The 20,420-nt window shown below is 47.3% G+C and overlaps 1 protein-coding gene across 1 annotated transcript in view; it reads right to left on the reverse strand.

The window, feature by feature from the left end:
• TIMP3 (TIMP metallopeptidase inhibitor 3) overlaps positions 1-9,934 on the reverse strand; it is a 63,793-nt gene extending 53,859 nt beyond the window's left edge. The window contains exon 1 of the mRNA XM_027872406.1: positions 9,794-9,934. Coding sequence (XP_027728207.1) covers positions 9,794-9,914 — 121 coding nt within the window. The 5' untranslated portion in view covers positions 9,915-9,934. The remainder of the gene's footprint in view (positions 1-9,793) is intronic.
• Between the last annotated feature and the right edge of the window lie 10,486 nt (positions 9,935-20,420).

Here is a 20,420-nt window from a genome sequence, read left to right on the forward strand (position 1 = left end):
AAAGAATTTAATAAAAATCTACTCGGTAGTGGAGAAAATGAGTTTCTGTTCTGGTCCTATAGGAGACAAAAACCATGAAGGAACATGACCAATTTTTGTTTTCAAACCATTTAATGAACGTTTTCCCCTTAAGAGACACAATTACAACTATCCCAGAGTTGGAGGGGCAAAGGGGCAGCTAGGTGATGAAGTGGATAGAGCACTAGGCTTGAGATCAGGAAGATTCCTCTTCCTGAATTCAAATTTGGCCTCAGACGCTTACTAGCTATGTGACCCTGGACAAGTCACTTAACCCTGTTTGCCTCAGTTTCCTTATTTGCAAAATGAGCTACAGAAGAAAATGGCAAACCACTCTAGTATCCTTGCCAAGAAAACCCCAAATGGGGTTGCAAAGAGTCAGATATGACTGAAATGACTGAAAAACAACAACAGAGTTGGAAGAAGCCTCAGGGCCTACCTAGACCAACTGGGACCTAAGCTAGGATCCTACCTTCTCCCCACCCCCAAGTCATCCCTTAATAATCAACAAGCGTTCAAGAACCCAGTATGTATAGGAATACAAAGACAAAAACAAAACAAAATTAAAAAAAAAAATCCCTGCCCTCAAGGAGCTTCCACTCTATCAGAGAAAACATGTATCCATGAGACTATAAAATTCTTTTTTTTTCCCCCTTCAGGTCAGGCTTCCTCAATAGCAAAGGGCATTTCTGCGATTCTGAAATAATCTAAAGTCTAGCCCAGCCTCCTTTTCACCTCCCACCACTCCCCTAACCAATGGTATTTGAATGCCACCACTAAAAGGTAAAGCAGGATATTAACAGCAAGGGCAGGGGAAGGAAGACCGGGGAGGAGAAGTGCAGGAGCCAGAGAGAAGGCTTGCCCAGGCCCACGATGGATCGTCTACAGAAACCAGTTAGATACAGAAAAGTCAAGGAGGCCCCAATGGCAGGAAACAAGGCTTCCTTATGCCTGCCACCAAAGGCCAAGTATGGTGGCCATTGTTTGTTTTTTCAAACAGGGTGGCCTACTCCTCTTATCCAGTGGAAACCCCAAAGTCAAACAAACCAAAATACAATAAAAGCCCCATCCATTGCTTATAATATAGGGGAAAGTCCTCTCTTGATAAATTATGACCCAAATGTCAACAAAGAGACTGTCGAGAGTTCAGAGTTCTTCCCGATGACTCTCCCTCAGCTCAAGAAGTGGTTGGTTGGCCAAAGGTAAACGGAAACAAACCTAAAACTGGTGGTGAAATAAACAGAAACCCTTTTCTTCTGTGTCTACATTATTTCTGAATGTAAACTCCTTGAGAGCAAGGACCAGTGTTGGGGCAGGGGGAGGAGAGCTGGTTTTTGTTTCCACCTTCTTAGCACACCAGATTTGCAAACTCCTTTAGAAGGAAGGGGGAATCTAGTTTTTTGTTGTTAAGTCATTAACTGTCACACTCTTCGCGACCCCATTTGGGGTTTTCTTGGCAGAGATACTGTAGTGGTTTGCCATTTCCTTCTCCATCTCATTTGACAGATGAGGAAACTGAGGCAAACACAGTTAAGTGAAGGGCTAAGTGACTTGTCCAGGATCACCGGGCTAATAAGTGCCTCAGGCCAGATTTGAACTCTGGAAGATGAGTCTTCTTGACTCCAGGCCTAGTGCTCTATAGAGATATATTCATTTATATACTATATTTGTGCTATACTTAATACAGGATTGTTGACTGATAAGGCCAGACAGGTCTCTGATTCCCCTACCTCTGTAGCCCTCAAAGTTCCACACCCTGGAAAAGAGACTCATCACCCTAAGAAATAGTGGATTACATGAACGTATATTTTATTTGCTAAACTCAGCACTAAAGTATAAAGTGCAGTGGCCAGGATCGTCCAAAAACCCCAAGGATCATCAAACCTGGGGGTTCTTAACCATTTTTTGCATCATAAACCCTTCTGGCAGCCTAGTCAAGCCTATAGGATCCTTTCTCAGGAGAATTTTATCAAATGCAGAAAATAAAATATACAAGATTACAAAAGGAAACCAATTTTATTGAAATAGATATAAAAATATTTTTCTTATCCAAGTGCATGAATTCTCCCCTAAATCCATCTACAGAGCCCTGGGGGTGGAGGGTTGTGAAGGGGTAACCCTCCATGAACCTTTGATCTAGGGGCAAACAGAGATCATCTTGGTTAGAGTTTGGGATTGTACATTCACAACTGCATTCAGGAAAACCCAAGTTGAAATCCCACCTCTGACGTTTACTAGCTGGGTAACCCCACCTCCTCCCCCTCCTTCTCCTCCCACATCCTTCCCCCCAACCTTCCCCCTCTTGCAAGTCACTTTCACCCGTTTCCTGATCCGTAAAATGGGATTAATAATAATAGCACCTACTTCACAGGGTTGTCATGAGGCAGCGAGTGTACTGTCTTGTGGCAGAATGCTGTAGAAATGCTAGCTATGATTATTATGGACATAGAAATCACGAATAATTGAAAATAAGCAAGCCCAATTGAAATTAAGTTCTTTAATGGCAAAGACTGTCCATATTTATCTTTATGACCACTAGTGCTGAATACCATACATTTTGCACACACACACACACACACACACAGAGTAAATACTTTACAAATGTGTTATTGCATGGGATCAAATGAAAGCCAGGGAGGGGCAAGGAAGGAGACCTGCTTTGGGTCACATGCAGACAAGGATGTCAACAGCTGACAGACCAGGACAGTGTGCTTGCTTCCAAGAGGGGCTGATTAGGAAGGGATACTGGATTTCTCTCCCCTCTTTTTTTTTTTAAATGAACTTGTAGGAATGCATCAATCAGCAGCTAAGCACAACAGTTCCTGATGCTTCTGCAAAGCCAATAACAAAAAACCCCCCACCCCAGCCACTTTCCATGGACACTCTCGCTTTATCTGCCCTAGAATTTGGCAAAGGGCATATGCCCTGTACCCTCCCCATGAGGAGTATGGGATTGCAGCCTAGGACACCCATTTCCTGGGTTTTTGTAGAAGGTTTCTTATTTCCATCACACCCTGTCTCCTCAAGCTAGCCCCCTCCTTGCCACTAATTTGCTGCGTGATCTTAGACACCTCACTTCCCTTTCCTGGGCATCCTCATCTATAAAATGAAGTGGTGTAATTAACTAACTGATTTCAAAGATTCCCCAGGCAGCCATGTATATGAAGCGGAAAGAGGGTCTGGGTTTAAATCTCCTCTTTGCCCCTCAACATCAGAGGGGCAACGGATAGAATGTTGGGCTTGGAGTCAGGAAGACTCAAATTTAAATCCTTGTTCAGAAGTATTTCAGTTGTGCCTGACTCTTTGTGACCCCATTTTGGGTTTTCTTGGTAAAGACCCTGGAGGGGTTTGCCATTTCCTTCTCCAGCTCATTTTACAGATAAGGAAACTGAGGCAAACAGGGTGAAGTGACTTGCCCAAAGTCACACAGCTAGTCAGTGTCTGCAGTCAGATTTGAACTCATGAAGATGAGTCCTCCTGACTCCTTAAGGCTCTACAAATGGTAGCTATTATTGCTGTTTCTATTGAAAACACACTGCAGTCAAGAGCACCAACCTAAGTCCTGGGTCTGAGTTCTGGTTCTGCCACACACTGTGTGACCTAGAGCAAATCACTTGACATCTCTTGTGAGATTAGGATTGACATCTGCCCACCAGGGCCGTGGTAAAGTTCATTTGGGAAGAGTGTTTGTTCTGTCTTTGTTTTTTGTTTCAGTTGAGACCTGGGATTTCAGAACTCCCAGTATGGAGACTCTCTCCATTGATACAGATCACCAACTGGCCGACAGGTCATAGTCTTAGAGAAGTTAAGAGACCTACCCAGAGTCACACAATCAGTAGATGTTGGAGGCAGGACCAGAACCCAGGACTTCCTCAATTCAAGGACAGCCCTCTATCTACACCACTGCACTATTTCTTTTCTAAAAAAAGTTCTAGGGGCAGCTAGGTGGAGTAGTGGATAGAGGACTGGCCCTGGAGTCAGGAGGAATTGAGTTCAAATCCAGCCTCAAACATAACACTCACTTAGCTGTGTGACTCTGGGCAAGTCACTTAAACCCAACTGCCTCACCAAAAAAATAATAATAATAATTTAAAAAAATAAAAGTTCTATTCATCGTCCCAAAATCGCCAGTTTTGAATGAGAACACCTGGATTCCAATCCTGGCTCTGCTACTTAGGTGTTTCTGGGCTGGCTGCTCTGAGGCTCAGTTTCCTTTTCTGTAAAATTTAGGGGGCTGTAGATGGCCTGAGGTTTCTTCCAGCCCTAGGGCTAGCCTAAAGAGAGGATTCCTGCTGGGAACCCCAATATAACAAGCTATCCCAGCCCCACGAAACAAAAGGGTCCCCTTATTCCAGGGAAGGCCCCAGCCCCAGCTCCCTTCCTGCTCTGGGGGGATCTGATCCCAAGCTGGCTCTTCAGGGCTGGAGGGTGTATGCTGTGTTCATGTGGGCATGCCCACAAAGGGAGCTTAGTTCTCTGTGAAACGGCCTCTTTGAAAGAACTACCATCAGACACCAGGAAGATCCATTGGTGCCCATCCTGGCTGCGTCGCTTTCCAGACAGCTTAGGGTCATCTACGGGAGTTGGCCTCCTGCCACCCCTCTGACCTCGGGGCACTGAAGCTTCCGTCCCATCCTCCTAGCCCAGGGTACAAGGCTCAGCATGCTGGGAGGACACTTCCAGCTCACCCTTCCCACAGGGCTTCCTCTTCTCCTTCAGAGGACTCTGAATTCTGAAACCGGCTTGTCCTGGGGCCCCCACTAGCGTGTATGTCCTGCCTACCACACCATAAGCACACCACACACACACGGATGAAGAGAGGGAGAGAAAGACGGGGCTGGAGGCATGTAGGCACGGCCTCCCTTCTTGGGTCATTTTCTCCACAAGGTGGTCAAGGCTGCTTGAACAGGATCTGGCCTGCTAGGCGTGGCTCCTTCCTTCCCAGGCCTCACCTGCTGCTTCCCCCCTCCCCCCACCACCCCCCCAACAGCTCCCTCCAAAGGACTTGGAGGGGAAGATGACTGGGAATGGGGTGGGGGGGAGGGGGCAAGAAACCACACACACACACACACACACATCCTGGCTGCTGCCAAGCCCTTTTCTTCCCCCGGCGTGTTTTATAACCCAGCATGTACTTTATTCTTTTCCTAAACACTACACTCTGGGTACAGGGCCCAGAGTTGCCATAGAAACACCTTTTAACTCCTGCTCACCCAGAAGTTTCCAAATCCCCCTCTCCCCCTTCCCCCCCCAAGCTGGCTGCAGAAAACGTCACCTGTGGCCTGGGATTTGAAGCTCAGGCCATGGGAGGGCGCTTTACGGGCGCTTCCCAACCGTTCAAAGCAATAACATGTCCTGGGCCATCTTTCTGACCCGGCTCAGCCCCCTGCCTCCGCACAGAGGGATGGCACGCAGGGCCAGGAAAGGAGGGGAAGCTGAACAGGGCTCACCAATGACCGGGCCAAAGAGCTGGCAAGCTCCAGGGGAATGGGCTAGGCTGGGGCGAGATATAAGGAACTCCTTGAGGAAGGAGGGAAAACGGGGAGGGGGGAGCCTCCTACCCACACTCAGAGCCAGAAAGACTCAGAACAAAGCACAAATTTGAGCTGTCCCCTGCTTGCCAGCAGGGTGCTCCCAAAGAAAGCAAAGAGATTAACCCAGGGACCTGGGAATTCAAAGACAAGCCCAGCTCCAGGGACCCACGTCCAGAGCACAGTAGGGCTCTTCTCCAGAAACACAGGAGAGCTGAAGGACTTTGACAGACCCAGCTAGGAGGATCCAACTTCTATTTAATGCACTGGTTTGTGGGGTTTGTTTAGGGGAATTTTTTGGGGGGGAAAGCTTTATCCCTTGGCCACTGTTATCTAAGATACAGAGGGGAGACTTCTTAAGGGAGGCATTGGATTAGACAGATGGAGACAGTGGAGAACAACAAGGGTGCTGGATTTAGGTCACAAGACTTGGGTTTGAATCCTGCCCGTGTTTGTTAATGAACATAGATGATCTTGGAAAAGTTACTTCAACTCTGTTTCCCCATCTGTAAAATGAGACCAGAGGGCTTCAAAGGTCTCTTCCCCTGCTATGTCTATGAGCTCATAAACATCTGGGCCTCAGTTTCTCTATCTGTAAAATAAGGGGGTTGAACTCAATGACCTCGAATTTCCCTTCCAGCTCTAGGATCCTACAAGTCTTGGGTGGCTTCTGATTTCCCTTTAGAGTCTGTTAAAGATCTCTAAAGCAGTGTGATATTGTCATGAGAGTGCTGGACTTTGAGTCAGGAAGATCTGGGTTCAAATCCTGCCTTTGACAACTTAGTACCTCCATGACTCTGGAACACATGAGCCTCAGCTGCAGCCTACATAGATTATGGAAAAACAGCTGACTCTAGCATCAGAAGACCTGGTTTCTAACCCTGCCTCTGGCCCTTACTACCTGTATGACCTTGAGCAAGTCATTTCAACTTGGAGGGGGGGTGGATTTGTCACCTGTAAAAGGAGATGTTGGAGTAGAGGTCCTGTGAGGTCCATTACCACTCTACATCTACCTCGATGGACAATCGTAAAGATCAAAGATAAAGTGCTTTGCAAATCCCTTTAAAGTACTATTATCCAAAAAGCCGACCGACCCTAGCTATTGTCACTGGGGAGTTCAGTTCCTTCCAGGGCGTGGTTTGTTGTCACTGCTGCTGTTTTAAATACATTTCATAAATAGTTTCACAGAAGTCCCAAGCACGCCAGAGCTCTGCATGGGAGGAAGGTAAACAGAGGAGGTGGTCTAGGGCCAAAGAAACCCCCCTGGGAAGCCAGATCCACCTGCTGCCTGTTGTGCCCAAGTGATTACTCCTGTATACTGGCCTCGATTTCTCCTTGGCAGACCTCCCAGGGTCTTTCAGGAGTCCAAAGCAAAGGGCTGGCGGTGGGGAAGTAAACTCCTATGAAATGCCCTCCCCATTCTTAGATCCTAACGGACTCTGAAGCTCTAATTCCCCGATTTCTTCCTCACTAACATCAACGGGGCTTCTCTCGATTTTACAGATATAAACACTGTGGCACCCTCCACCCCGACACAATCTCTCCTCTTATTTTTCAAGGTCTTGGGAGTGGTGCTGAGCTCCTCTGGAAGGGAGGGGGAAGGAAGAGAGTCCCCAGTGGTTTGATTTTCTACACAAAGGAGCTGGTAAATGATTCGGTACCAAGGGACCACAGTGAAAATCCTGGCTCTGCTAACTGCTCTGTGTGACCTTGGAACAAGTCCCTTGCCCTCCCTTGGCCTCAGTTTCCTCTTCTGTAAAATGAATAGGCACAGCTAAATGGCACCCTTCTGTTAACCACCTGCTACAAGACAGTTCTGGAAATATAAAATATTAGTCCCCACCCACAGGGAGTTTACTTTCTACCAGGTGACAAGGAAGAAGCTTCAGAGGCCAGCTGATCCGATCCCCTCATTTTACAGATAGGGAAACTGAGTCCAAGAGGGGTGAAGTGATTTGGCTAAGGTCACATACGATCCTATTCAGCATAAGTCTTATTCCCTGGCATTGGGTACTCAAGCAGCAGCAGCAGCAGCATGGAAATACATTCCTTAGACATACACACACCACAACCCTGGCACAAAGCCTTTCTAACCCCCCCCAAAAAGGGAGCTCTGCCATCCCGAGAGCAATATAAGCATCAGTCTGGGGAGTCCCAAGAGCCCAAGGCTTTCCCAAGCGCCTCCAACGTGGAGCCACCTGGGATGATGTTGACAGCCATTCTTCCAAACCAGAGCTAGCTGGCCAACAGGTCCAACCAGCCGCAAGGTTCCTGCCACCCAATGATCCCCAAGCTCTCCTCTACCACACCCAGCCCACTTGTTAACTACCCTCACAATGCCAACCTCATAGGCAAGGACACAGTGAGGATTTTCTTCCCCATCAGCACTCCTTCAATCTTCCCTCTAACCTGCTGGTTGCTTTGGTCGTCAAACACTTATTAAGGACCTACTATGTGCAAGGGCCCATCCAAAAACACCATAGTCCAAAACAAACTTCTCTCTCCCTTTTCCATCACTCTCCTCCCTTAAACTCAGAGGTCCCTCTACTCTTGTACTCTGGGGGAGAAAAGGACAGGAAAATAATAGAAGCTTTGCCAGCTCCCCAAACCTCTGAATAGCACAGGCTTCTCAACGAGGTTATCCCCAGCACTGGAGTTTTCAGGGCCACTCTGGGAAGCTCCGGATAACTGGTTTTGCTTCCCCGTGCAAGATGCCTCTTTAACCAGGAGAGAATCGCTAATCTGTACCCACCAAGAGACTTGCCCACCCTCCCCCATCCCAAGTCCAGAGCAACATTTTTTTTTTTTAAAGCCACAAACAAATGAAATAGCTTGGATTTCTACAGCACCTAAAAGCATTAACCTTTAAGGGAGAGAAAGGGCAGTCACATCACTTAGACATCAAACAAGCTTGGAAGCTAGGCGGTGCACTAGGATATTGTTATTCTACTCAATTGCTATATGGTGAAACTGAGGCTCAGGGAGTTGACCAGACAAGTGACACCCCCCAAACCTCTGTCCCCCGACTCCCAGGGCTGTTCTCCACCACACCCTACCCCACTCTCCTCATCCCACCACAAATAATGCTGTCCCTGACTTCTCCCAAGTTTGGGTAAGGTGATTTGCCCACGATGAACACCTTTTGCTTGCTATCTACACCCGCAAAAATATTTCTGTCTTTATGTTTGGGGGGATTGGGGGGAGTGGGTAAACATCCATTTGGTAGTTCACATTTCTACCGGGGACCTAACTGTCCTTACCACATCCCCAGCCCAGCAGTCTAGTCACTCTAGAGGTCTGTCTAAAGATTGACACGGAGCAGTGCTCCCTCTCTGGAAGAGGACCACCATTCAAACCCCTAAATGCTGCAAGTTCTCCCCGTTTGCAGGCCACTGTATTTTGCACAGGGCTGGTTCAGTTTCCAGTAAAAAGTCAACCTTCTTATCCCCTCCGCTCCAGGCTCCTACCATTCAAAGTTTTGGAAAACTATGACTCCCGCCGCCCCCCCCCCCCAATTCTTCCTGCAGGGCATTGTAGGAGAGAACTTTCCAGACGGCAGCAGGACCCAGAAGGAATCTCAAGTGCCCTGTGCCACCGGTCAGGGTGGGAAAGGAAACTTGATGAAGTGGGAAAGCAAAAATTTCAGACCTGAAGAGCTCCAGTCTATGGGGGGCGGGGAGGAGGAGGAACAGAAGAGGGAAGGAAGGAAAGAGAGGGGGGAATGAGCCCTTTATGGCCACCTACGACTGTGGTAGGACCCTGACAAAAATCAGACCTCTCCACCATCCCACCACCGAAAGGGGACGTCTCGGGCAAAGCGGGGATATACCCCTTAGTTGCCCACCCCCACATTCTCTTTGCCCCTTGTCCACCCTCCTGCCCTGTACTGCAGCTGAAGAAGGCAGGGAGAAGGTGGGCGCAAGGCAAAAGGGGACATCGAGGCAGAAGTCTGGAGGCAGCCCTAGGTGCCCCCCCCCTCCGCATTTCCCTTCGCCCTCTCCACCCTCCTGCCCCGGGCTGCAGCTGAAGAAGGCAGGGAGAAGGTGGGCGCAAGGCAAAAGGGGACATCGAGGCAGAAGTCTGGAGGCAGCCCTAGGTGCCCCCCCCCCCCGCATTTCCCTTCGCCCTCTCCACCCTCCTGCCCCGGGCTGCAGCTGAAGAAGGCAGGGAGAAGGTGGGGAGATGGGGGCCGGCTGAGAGCGGGAGAGCGGGCAGGGGAAGCCGACTTCGGCGGCGTCTCTTACCGATGTCCGAGTTGCAGAAGGCGTCCTGGGGGTGGCTCGGGGAGCAAGTGCACGCGTCCGCCCCCAGCTCCCGCAGGCTCCAGCTGCTGAGAAGCACCACGAGGCCGAGCCACGGGCTCATCGCGGCGCGCCCGGCTTCCCAACTCGCTGCGGGCTCGGGCGCGGGCCGGGCTCAGGCTGGTCTCCTCCTCCTCTTCCTCCTCCTCCTCCTGTCTCCTGCCTCTCTCTCTCTCCTCCTTTCCTTCCCTGGCTGAGTTGCTCGCAAACTTGCCTCCACCGCTCCCAGGCTGGTGCCCGGCGTCTGTGCAGCCCGCGGGGTGGCGAGTCTCGGGCAGGACGGGACGGTCCGGCCGGGGAGAGCGAGCTCGGGGCCCTAGAGGGACAGAGGGAGCCAGGGGAAGGCTGAGCGCTGCGCGGAGGTGCCAAGACGCCGCCGCCGCGACCAAAACCGCGTCCGTCCCGGAGCGCCGCCGGCCGCCGCCTTATATAGCCCGGGAGGCTCTGCCAGCCCCCCCTCCTGCGGCCCGAGGTCCGCCCCCCCTGGCCAATCGGCGAGCCGCATTACCTCATCGCCCCCCCGCGGAAAAGGGGGCCGCTGGAGAGGGGGCGGGGCCGCCCGGTACGCTTCAGATCCTTTTAGGGAATGCGGGAGTGCGCTGGCTGCCTGGGAGCGACCCAAGAGAGCCCTGCTCTCCCTCCCGGCGTCTCTCCGCGCCTCCCGGGGGGAGCCCCAGCCAGGGGCCCCTCCGGGACGACTGCCCCCTGGAGAATCTCCTCTCCTCTCCTCTCCTCTCCTCTCCTCTCCTCTCTCCGACGCGCCCTCCCTGCGCCGGGCTTCCCCTTTCATCCATCCTGCTGGGCCAGCAGGAGAGGTCGCCCCCCGACGGCGGGTCAGCCCCTAGAAGGACAGGTCGCCCCCAGACTGCTGACCAGGGACGCCCTAGACGTCCATCCCCGGGGATGGGGGGGGCGGGGGAGAGCCAGGCTAGTCGCCCCCGCGCTGCGCACTGCAGAGGGCTAGGGGAGCTGCAGAGAGAGAACCGTCATCTCTCCACCTTCTCCAGGGGGGCTCACCGGAGCAAAGACGAGCACCGCACCGATGGCCTCACCTGTTTCTTTCTGGTGAAGCGGCAGTGGCAGAAATCCATCCGCCCATGGCTGGATCACAAATTGAGAGCTGGAAGGGACCTTAGAGTCCGTTTGGTATAACCTCTTCATTTTATAGGTGAGGAAAAGAAAGATCCAGAAGGTTGTGACCTACCCAAGGTCGCACAGGTAATAAATGGCAGGGTCAGGATTAGAACCCAAGTCATAGCATTATAGATTTAAGGTTGGAAGGGACTTTCGTAGACATCTGGTCCAATACCTTCAATTTAAAGAGCAGGAAACTGACTTATCAATTGATTTCCCATCGCCTCCCCCTCCCCAAAAATAATCAGGTGTCAATATAATTGGTACAGTGAATATACCACTGGATGTGGAGTCGAGAAGACCTGAATTCAAATCCTGCCTCAGATATTTACCACATATGACCCTCGGCAAAACTTAATCTTCTGAAGCCTCAGTCTCCTCATTTGTAAAATGGGGATATGGAGAAAGAAACAGCAAACCACTCCAGTATCTTTGCCAAGAAAACCCCACATGGGGTCCCGAAGAGTCAGACACAAGGGAAACCACTGAACGAAAAATTAGGGATAATAATAACACCTACTTCAAAAGATTGTTGTAAGGACCAAAGAAAGTATATGATGCACTTTGCAAACTTCAAAACTATTTAAATGCTAATCAATCAACTCACACATAGTAAGTATTTACTGCATGCCAAACTCTGTGCTACAAGGACAAAAACTAAACAGTGCCCACCCTCAAGGATACTCCATTGTAAAGGAGAGACGGCACATACCAGATAGGTATATAGCAGTCACGTGCAACCGAGGCACAAAAGAGCCATCCAGAGAGAGAGTGAATTGTGAAGACAGTAAATTTCCAGATGGAAAGGGACCTTAGAGCCCATCTAGTTCAACCCCACCATTTTACAAATGAGGAAACTGAGGCACCAGTGGACACCTCCTCTCCTCCCCTCCCCTTTGCTGGCAGCTCAAATCTAATCAATCAATAAGCTTTTAGTAAGTCCTAATGCTGTCCTTTGCCCTGGTAAAAGCGAACCAGGCCCTGCAGAGACAACAGCATGTATATGGGCAATATATATACCAAGCAGAAACAGTAACCTTGGATTGAGGAACCAGGAAAGGACATCATACTAGGCTCCAAGCCTTCCTTTTAGGATGGATGAGACATTTGATGATCATAGCTATGAAGGAAATATATCTGGTTATGAGAGACTTCATAGATGGACATCTGGAAGAGAGTTTAAAGACCGTCCAGGCCAAGTCTTGTGTTTTACAGATGAGGCTCAGTGTTTTACCCAAGGTAACCCAAGGTTTTACCCAAGGTAATTTGAACTCAGACTTTCTGACCCCATTTCAACATTCTCTCCTGGGTAGTATGCTGTGTTTTAATGAAAATGGATTTTAAACAGGGAAAACAGCTCAAAAACAGGGTAGGGGGCCACATGAAACTAGACTCAAGTCCTCTCTCTTTACCTAAGGAATTTAAAGAGAATTCAGTTCCTAATTACAGCCACCTGTAAATGGCAGGAGACCTAGATTTGGAGTCGGATGACTTGGGTTCCAATACTAGCTCTGTTCTTTAGTATCTGTGTGACCTTAGGCAAGTCATGTTACCTCTATGGGCCACAGTTTCTTCCTATGACAAATGAGGGGATTGGGCTAGTCTTTTAGGGTCCGTTCTAACTCTGACATTCTTTGAGCCCAAATCTGGTATTCACCTAGACCTTAGATCTAGTAAACCAGCCAGGCTCCATTCAGAATGGATAGATTATCGGGGCCCAGCTAATGGGGAAAAATAGACTTTTAGCAAGCTCTCCATCTGACCAAGATGGAAAAAGTCTGTACCTTTCCACTCCCTTGCACCTTTGGGAAATGACACATATTTCTTCAGATGAAGAAATTATTGGAGTAACAACTGCTTCACCTTCCTCCCTCCCTCCAAAGAAAAAGACTCACATTAAAAAAAAAAAAAAGATTTTGATCCTACCACTGAATTATTTATCTGTGTGACCTTGGAGAAATTACCTCACTTCCCTGGGACTCGCTTTCCTCATCTGTACATAGTATCCCTTTGGACTATCCCCCCAACTACTCCCCAGGCTATGGCTACACCAAGTTCTAGAGACTCTGTAGATCTGTACTCTTAAACCTATAGTAGCTCATGAGCCCCCACTGCTATGTTTCCTTTTCAATATTCAGACAGAGGACACATTTAACTAGAAACAAAGGCATTTACTGAAATAACACAGTAAGATTTACGATAGAACGTTACTATCCCCCCCAAAATTTAGGGTATGGTCTCCCCCAAACATATTATTAATAGGGAGTATGAGCAAGAACATAGATCACAGGGGAGTGCCCTACATGAAGTAAACAGCAGGGGATGGTCAATTCATACGTGGGACACTGCAGGGCCCTGATGTCCTCTCATAATGTCCTATGAGCTGTGCTCAGCTCTCTGGGCCTGCTCTCAGCAAGGCTTGTTGCTTCACGGGTCACCCTTAGTCTCTGCAATATCCAGCTTCTTCAGTGCCTCTAGATTTCACCCATCCTTCAAGGCCCAGCTCAGGTCTTGCCTACTCCATGAAGCCTTGCTTCCCATATATCCCTTCCCTCCCAAATTTACCTTGATGAAGGAGATGTTACCCTGTAAATATTTTGAATGTGATAATTTATCGACATGTCATTTCCCCCCAATAGACAAGGGCTGTTTCACTTTTGTCTAACAAAAGTGAATCTAATATAGTGCCCCCATTTCGTTGTTATTGATTAGTCATTTCAGTCACGTTTGACTCTTCGTCATCCCATTTGAGGTTTTCTTGGCAAAGACACTGAAATGGTTTGCCATTTCCTTCTCCGGCTCATTTGACAGATGAGGAAACTGAGGCAAAACTGAGGCCCTGCACATAGTAGACACCTAATCAATACTAGTTGATTGACTGAAAAATTGGTATCTAAATATGATGATGATGATGAGAGAAAGAGTACGATACTCTGGAAAGTATGCCATATTTAGAGTCAAAGACCTTGGGTTCATATCCCTGCTAGCTTAGTGACCTTGGGAAATCACATAATTTCTCTGAGCTTCTGTAACCTCATCTGCAAAATAAGGGGGTTAGTTCTCACTCTGCTTCCAAGGTCCCTTCCGTCTCTGAATCTATGACCCTATGATCTCCAACCCAGAGGTGAGAAGGCCTGAGGAAAAGACAGAAGATCTCCAAAAACAATTTATGTGTATACATATATGTATATATATATTTAAATATGAATATATATAAATTGTTTTTGAAGATCTTCTGTCTATATATGTGTATTTATCATATATTTATGTAGCATTTTTATAGATAAAAACAGCCTTTTTTGGGGAGCCCTCTTTTTTTTCTTGATTTTTTTAATGGAAAAGGGAATAAATGTGTTTCCAGAGTACTTTTTATTTGTTCTCCCCCCCCCCCCAAAGTCACTTCTTATCCAAAGCTTAGCTTAGCACCAGCTGGAATCCAGTAAATTTGCCTTCCTTAGCCAAGTTTATCACTTAATTATTCTCTAGTGAGTTCATGTAGTCTTCTCTCCCCAACTAAATTGGAAACTCTTTGAAGAGAGGAATTAGGGTAGTTGTGAATTCTGTTGTGTTCCCCCATAGGACTCCAAAGAGTATTAGATTAGGTATGCATGTGTATACACTCACATTAGTGTATATATGTACATGTATATATATATACACATATGTACATGCACATATGTATATATACACACATACAGATAGGTGTGTACGTGCATATAATGCATGCTAGAAGGCACAGTGGGTAGAATGCTAGACCTGGAATCAGGAAGACTCATCTTCCTGAGTTCAAATATGGCCTCAGACCCTTATTCTGGACAAGTCACTTAATCCTCTTTGCCTCAGTTTCCTCACTTACTAACTCTCCATGAATAAGTCATCACTGAGCATCTGTTTCTTCATCTGGAAAACAAAGGCAGGAGTAACCTTTCTCATGGGTGTGGAGGGTGAATGAGGCAGGAGCCCTTGATGAATATTACTATCGATATTACTAGAAATGCCAGTCATTCTTATTCCTCCTAGAACTCAGGGCTTCCTTTAGATATGGGGACTACCTCCTACCTGGAAGCAGACCTGTCCCCTCTCCAACCAGTAAATGGTCTTTAATAAGTAGCTTGGCTGGGTCCTCAGACCACAGATCTCCGCTCCATCACCGGGCCTCGACAACTCAGAGTAGTGACAGACCCTCTCAGAGCTTGTCCTCCGCTGGCCATTGGCTTTAAGAACCCATGAGCACCTCCGTGTGAAGATGAATCAGGGCAGAAGGTCTTGAGTGGGTGGTTTTATATACAGTAGCTGAGCAATAAATGCTTAATAAAGCTCAGCCATGAAGAAGAAATGGGACAAAAAATGTACCTCTCCCCCTTCTTTACAGGGGTGAGTTACTAGGGGCATAGAACGCTGTATACATTATCAGACAGAAAATTAGATTTGCTGAAGTATTTTTTCCTTCTTTGTTGTTTAAATAATAATAATTTATTAATAACAAGCATTTATATGGGCTTCAAGGTTTGCAAAGTGCTTTACAAACACAATTTATTCTCACAGCAATAGCACCCACTGTATGACAGGCATTGTGCTAAGGTCTGGGGCTACAAAAAAAAAAAACAAACAAAAAACTAGCATCCGCCCTTAAGAAATTCCCAGTCCATTGGGGGAAGATAACAACCATATGCAAAGTTGCTCAGTCTCTGAGTAAATGCTTGTTGAATGAACCAAATCGCTAATTGGATGAGTGGCCCAAGATCCTGTGAGGCTGATCCCTCCACATTTGAGGTCACAGCAGACTTTGCTCGGTTTTAAAGACTAATCCACTTAGTGCAAATCTCTTAAGTGATTTATCACCCCCTCCCCACTTGTTCCTTTCTTTCTTGTTGTATGATCTTGCCCAGAAGACAAAAATGAAAACTTGACAATTTTTCCAAGGAACTTGTTCCAAGTTCCAAAGAACTTGCCTGGGAGATAAGTGTCAGGCAGGTGATTCTGTTGGAGATAACTTCAGAGCTGTAATTTAAGTAATGGGGTTCCTGAAAGAAAGCCTCCGATTTAAGGCCACCTCTTAATTATGCAATCTGGGGTGGTAATCTGATTGCTTTACCGCTGAAAGGTAATGAAAATGTATTTCCTGTTATTTTTGTTCCCTTTGTGACCTGAGCAGTATGAGAGAGAAAGAGAGAAAGGAAAGAGACAGAGAGGGAGAAAGGAAAGAAAGAGAGAGAGACAGAGAGTGAGAGAGAGAGACAGAGACAGAGATAGAGAGAGACAGACAGACAGAGAGAGGGAGAGACAGGGAGAGAGAGACAGGGAGAGGGAGAGAGAGAGAGAGAGAGAGAGAGAGAGAGAGAGAGAGAGAGAGAGAGAGAGAGAGAGAGAGAGAGAGAGAGCGCACACTTGCCTGGGAAGTTCTCTATAATATCTAACCCAAATATCTTCTTCTACAGTTTAAGATCTGATGATCATAGCCAATGGAAAGAAAGATAGCTTGCAGAAAAGAGATGGGGAGGGTCTGGTAATAGATCAAGCCTAGATCTGGAGTCCAGAGGACCCAGGTTCAAATCCCTCCTCAGACACTTACTAGCTGTGAGATTCTGCGTAATTTCCTTAACCTCCTCCAGACTGAGTTTCCTCATCTGTAAAACAGGGATAAAAATACTGCCTACCTCACAAAATTTGGTGTGAGGCTCAAATGAAATAATATATGAAACATTTTACAAAACTTTAAGGGCTATATGAAGGTAAATTATTACAAAATAGCTGCAAAAGAGGGGAGGTTGGAGCAGATGGCTTCTAAGGTCACTTCCTGCTCTAAATCCATGATTCTACGAATGCAAATTCCTTGAGCAAAGGGATTGCTTTCTTTTGTCTTTGTATCCCCAAGGCCTAGTATAGTGCCTTGCACACAGTAGGAGCTTAATAAATGATTGTTCAGTTGAGGTCATGACAGCACCCACCTGGAGAAGTCTTCTCAGAGGACCAGGGGCTACAGAATCCCAGCTGGATGGAAGCCAGAGGCCAATTAGTCCAATCTACAGGACTTGAATGCGTTCCTTCTACCATGTTCCCGACAAGTCACTCAATGGCCTCCAGCAACTAGGAACTCACTGCCTCCAGAGGCCATTCATTTCACTTTTAGGTGGGTCTAATTGTTAAAAAGTTTGGTTCTCCCCCCCTTCAGTCCACCTGAAATCCGCCCTCAAAGAGTAGCTGCCTCGCATCAGTTCTGCCTTCTGGGGCCAAGCAGACCAAGCCTGAGCCATCTCATCCATCAGCATGTGAGGCACATACAAGTAACAATCACTTTATGAGACACCCAGTGGGGTCTAGAGAAAGAGAAGACTATAGACTTCCTCACCCTTTGAGCAGGGGATCCTGCTATACATTTTTCGAAGATACTTATCTCTTGCCTATTTTTTCCTCTTATTGCTGTCATTTACAAATGTCTATCAAATAGCTTTTTTTTTTTTAATGTTCTTTCCGGCAGAACATACCTATTGGAGGAGGTAAGTGCCAGAATTTATTCTTGAAAGAAAGAGAATTAGGAATTAAATTCAAGCAGCTTTTAGGAGGGAGAGAGGAAAACAACATGCACACAGATGAGGAATGTGAGAAACATTGTGTAGCAGAAGGCACCTCGACCTGAGGAATAGTGAAACCCGAATTCAAATCCCGGTTTCTGCCACTAACTCTGGGTAACATTGGGTAAGTCACTTCCTTCTGGGCCTCAGTTTCCTCATCCGTAAACTGACAGAATTGGCTTAGACCAGGGGTTCTTAATATGATGGGGAATTTAAAAAATATTTTGAGAACTTCATTCCAATGTAATTGGTTTCTTTTTACTCCTATGTGTTTCATGCATTTAAAAACCTTATTCTGAAAAAGACTTAGCTACTCTAATCAATACAGTGATCCAAGACAATTCCAAAGAACCCATGATGAAAAGTGCTACCCACTCCCAGAGAGAAGACAGATGACCTCAGAGTGCAGATTGAAGCATACTTTTAAAATTTTTTCTTTATGTTTCTTGCTTTTTTATAACATGGCTAATATGGAAATATGTTTTGCATGACTTCACATGTATAATTGATATCATATTGCTTGCCTTCTCAATGGATTGGGGAGAGGCAGGATGGAGGGAGAGAATTTGGAACTCAGATTTTAAAAAAATGAATGTTAACAATAAATTAAAATTTAAAACTTTATTCTAAACTTTAAACTTTAAAAAAACTTTAAAACTTTATTTTAAGGAGTCCACAGGCTTCAGCATCCGCCCAAGAGGGCCAGGACACAATAAAAGGTGAAACCTCTTGGTCTGAATGATAACCAAGGTCTTTGAGCAAGTTTGTCATTTGTTTCTGAGCCTTACCTTCCTCATCTGTAAAATGGGGAAGATGTACAAGATAATAATAATTGCTCCCATTTACAGAAAACCTTATCTAATGATCTTCGCAACAACCCAAGGCAGCAGATGCTATTATTATCGTCATTTTAAGAGACCAAGAGAGGTTAGGTGACTTGCCCTGAGCCACACAGCTTTGTGTAGGATTTGAATGCACGTCTCATTTGCCTCTAGGTCTTCCAGTCAGGTCTGGAGTCAGGAGGACCTGAGTTCAAATCTGGTCTCTGATACTTACTAACTATGTGACCCTGGGCAAGTCACTTCACCCTGTTTGCCTCAGTTTCCTCATCTGTCAAATGAACTGGAGAAGGAAATGGCAAACCACTCCAGTATCTCTGCCAAGAAAACCCAAATGGGGTCATGGAGAGTCAGACACAGCTGAAAAATGACTGAACAACAACTCACCTGCCTCTCAGCCCTTCACTTTATCCACCATCCCAGGCTGCCTCTCATCTCTCAGAGCTTTTCCAACTCTAAATCCTCATCCCCACGGTCAGGTCAGCCCTAGTACCTCCCATTTCCCAGAGCTCCAAAGGCTCTGGCCCATCCGCAGGTGCTGGTGTCCTTTCCGAGGGTTTCCTGAGTCCGATCCCTGCATCCAGTGCTAGGGGGCACTGTGCAGCTAGGGAACCCTCCCACTGCCTCTGAAACCTCAGCCCATTCTACCGGGCCAGTCTCCTGGGGAAAGCCGAGGCAGCGGATCCCTTCCTGCTGAAGGAGTTTGCGGTGGTTCTGGGGAGGAGGACCTAATTCCCAGCAGAGAAGATGGCTCCCCAGCAAACTCTACCTGCCTACTCCCCTCCCTGATGGGAAGGTGGCCAGCTTCCTCCCCAGAGCTGGCTGCGTAGTGGCACAGGGCTGGCATTCTAGCAATCAGAAGCTGGCAAATCATTAGTCCAGGGTGGGGAAGGGGCAGAGAATATGGGGATGAAAAGGAGGAGAGCAAGGGCAAACCACTAAAAAGGACCAGCCGGCTTAATCCTGCCTTTGGAAATTCCTTTGGGAGGTGGGTGAGGTGGGGGCAGGGTGGGTATTGAGAGGACAGTGTGGAAGAGGATTGACAACACCCCCCCCCCCCACAAGCCCCAGCCCTAACTCCCTCCCTAAACCCACAACCATCTGAAAGTAATTATTATTAAAAATAGCCTTCTCCAAATAACAGGCAGCCTTGGTCCACACTGGGGCATGTGCTCCTGGCAGGGGGCCCTAGCAGCACCTAAGCCTGGTGGATGGCCTTCCTGCTCAGTGCTGGGTAATTAGGAACAGAGAGATAGGCCTTCTGCCAGCCGCTGACCTCCTGGTTCTGCTCTGTACCTCGGTCTCGGCAGGGAGCAAACACCTTGCTTCTCTTCCATATGGAGCCAATTTCAAAGCTATATAAAATGAAGAAAAAATGTGCAGGACAGCCTTTACACCAACTATCTCCTAGGCTTGCCAAGAAATAAGTCAACCCCTTAAAAGCAGTGCCTGGTCACTTACGTTGGAACTTAATATTGCCGGCCACAGGGCCCTACATCCATGGACCTTTATTTCCTGTTTTTGTTTTATTTTGTTTTTGCTTTTTTTGCAAGGCAATCGGGGTTAATTGACTTGCCCGGGGTCACATAGCTCATAAGTGTCATGTGTCTGAGGCCAGATTTGAACTCAGGTCCTCCTGACTCCAGGGCAGGTGTGTTTTTGTTCTGTTAAACAGTTTGTTTGTTTGTTTGTTTTTCCTTCAGGAAAGTCCTGTGAGCCTAGTGGGAAAGTTTTATGTGATGCTTTTTTGGGGGGGACGGTAGGAGGGCAGTTCACAGGTTCACAGCAAGAAGGGACTCAGAGTCCATCGGGTCCAAACCCCTCATTTTACAGGTGAGGAAACTATGGGATGTGGAGATAAAGTAAATAATCCAAAACCCAAGTCATAAGTGAGAGAGGTGAGGTTTCAGTCCTTTATTTTCCACTCTACCACCCTGCTACCCACTGCTATTCTTAGCAGGGTGTGCTAAAACCCTCTCTGGGCCTCAGTTTCCTCATCTGTAAAATAAGGCAGTTGGATTAGAA

The sequence above is a fragment of the Vombatus ursinus genome, unplaced genomic scaffold (assembly GCF_900497805.2).
Source record: "Vombatus ursinus unplaced genomic scaffold, bare-nosed wombat genome assembly UNPS02003292.1, whole genome shotgun sequence".
In the NCBI taxonomy this organism is placed as follows: Eukaryota; Metazoa; Chordata; class Mammalia; order Diprotodontia; family Vombatidae; genus Vombatus; species Vombatus ursinus.